This window comes from Pteropus vampyrus, unplaced genomic scaffold (genome assembly GCF_000151845.1).
Source record: "Pteropus vampyrus isolate Shadow unplaced genomic scaffold, Pvam_2.0 Scaffold462, whole genome shotgun sequence".
In the NCBI taxonomy this organism is placed as follows: Eukaryota; Metazoa; Chordata; class Mammalia; order Chiroptera; family Pteropodidae; genus Pteropus; species Pteropus vampyrus.
Window position 1 is genome coordinate 200,696 of NW_011889243.1, and position 1,844 is coordinate 202,539.

The following is a 1,844-nucleotide window of genomic DNA, read 5'->3' on the forward strand; positions in this document are numbered from 1 at the left end:
GCCACTCAGCCCCTGCTTTCTTCACAGGTGACTGAGAGTCCAGAGGACCCCTTGAACATTTCCCAGAGTGTAGAATCTGTCATCGGCCACCTGTCTCCCTCTAATAAGGAGACCATCATGGTCACTCTCCATGGAGCCACCAACCTTCCAGCCTGCAAGGATGGCTCTGAGCCATGGCCCTACGTGGTAGTGTAAGTAGCTGGCTAAGAGTGGGGCAGGGGCTGGTGTCAGATGGATCAGAAACTGAGGTATGGATATTTGGAATATATCCAAAGTTTGGGGCTGGGACTGTGATACCCAGAGGAAGGCCAAGTGTGCATCACACAGGGGCTGGAGGCTCTGCAAATGTGAGGCCCGGCATCCTCTTGCTACATAGAAGCTACTCTCCAGGACTGGGGAAGGAAGAAGAGCCACTCCTTGATTCCACAGCCTGCTGGGTAGGACCTGGCCATAACCTGGTCTCAGCGGGCAGGGGCCCTGGACGCAGAGACCTAGGCTGAGCTCAGTGGGGAGTCGGGGGTGTTCAAAAGAAGAAGACCTGGGACCCCATCCCGCCATGCCCAATTCTGGGATAAGGTACTCATGACCATCCTCCTCTTTGGCCCCCAGTCATTTCTATCATAGAGGCATCCCTAGTTCTAGTTCTTTAATAGACTCCACATCCCCCTTCCAGCTAGCTGCAGTCATGGTGCACACGTCTCATAGCCTGGTGTCTGAGCGAGGCCTGCCTTGCCATGTCTGCTGCTCACCTCACGGACCTCACTTCCCCCAGAAAGGCACCAAAGGGTGACAGTCTCCATTCCGCCAACCTTTTTCATATGGATTTTCTCCACATTTTCTTTTTAGGAGTGCTTGCCCTAGTCCTCTCCCCAACACCTGCTGAACTGGCACCTTCAAAGCCTTTCTCATGAGACTCGGCCACCAGGCAAACACCAGAGTTGAGCTCTTCCTCCTCTGGAGCCCCACAGCAGTGGCTACACTCATCCAATTCACTTTAAATAAGTTAAATATGCTGCTCCTCTGTCCCCCAAACTGAGGCTCCCCAGGACAGGTCCCAGATCTCTTCTTCAGTTCCTCAACAATGCTCCTGAGCACAGATTTAGGGGCCAAAGAGCAACTGAGGCCAACACCAGGTTACTATGACAACAACCCTGGAACTCCAGTAGAGTGAAAGGAGTACAGAGGGCGTGCTGGAGACCAACAGGTGAAACACTTGCTTGTCTCAAAAATGCCATTTCCACCCGCCCAGTTCCCGGGTCCTCCCCTCCCCCAGCTTCACTTCTGCAGTGAGGAAGGACAGGTGGCAGAGAGCAAGCTTGTCAGGGAGCTCGCCTTCTCAGCTCAGCTATTTCCATAAACCAATTATCGCCCATCATCTCGGGAGATGGAGGCCCTGCCTATCACCAATCCAGCCTGGCGGCGGGCGGGGAGCTGGGCGGCCCCGCTGCTCCTCGGCAGGCATCGCGACCTGCGCCATCACCCGGTTGCCATGGGAACGCTCAGCTGGAGCCAAGCTGTCCCGAGCCCCGGTGAAGGGTGTGGGGGCGGGTAGGCGGTAGCGCTTCGCCGCACCCATCTCCACCCAGGAAAGGGGGCTGGGAGCAGAGCCTGGAGGAGGCTGCCGCCTGCGTTCCAGCGTTTCAGGGCTCCAGACAGCTGAGCTGCCACCAGCCCAAGGTGGTGCTAATGAGATGCAAATGAAAGCAGAAGGGAGAGCTTCTGAGAAGGCCCAGCTGGTGGGACCTGAAAGGGGCTTTTAATGTAAGCCCCCAGCCCCAGGCAGGAACCCCAGAGGGAGGACCAAGGCCCCCTGAAGCCCTAAGCTTTGCAAAGAACATGATGTC

The 1,844-nt window shown here is 56.3% G+C and overlaps 1 protein-coding gene across 1 annotated transcript in view; it reads left to right on the forward strand.

Moving 5' to 3' along the window:
- Window positions 1-1,844, forward strand: part of CCDC33 (coiled-coil domain containing 33) — a 101,411-nt gene that overhangs the window by 2,475 nt on the left and 97,092 nt on the right. Inside the window, 1 exon segment of the mRNA XM_011382148.2 lies at window positions 28-191. Coding sequence (XP_011380450.1) covers window positions 28-191 — 164 coding nt within the window.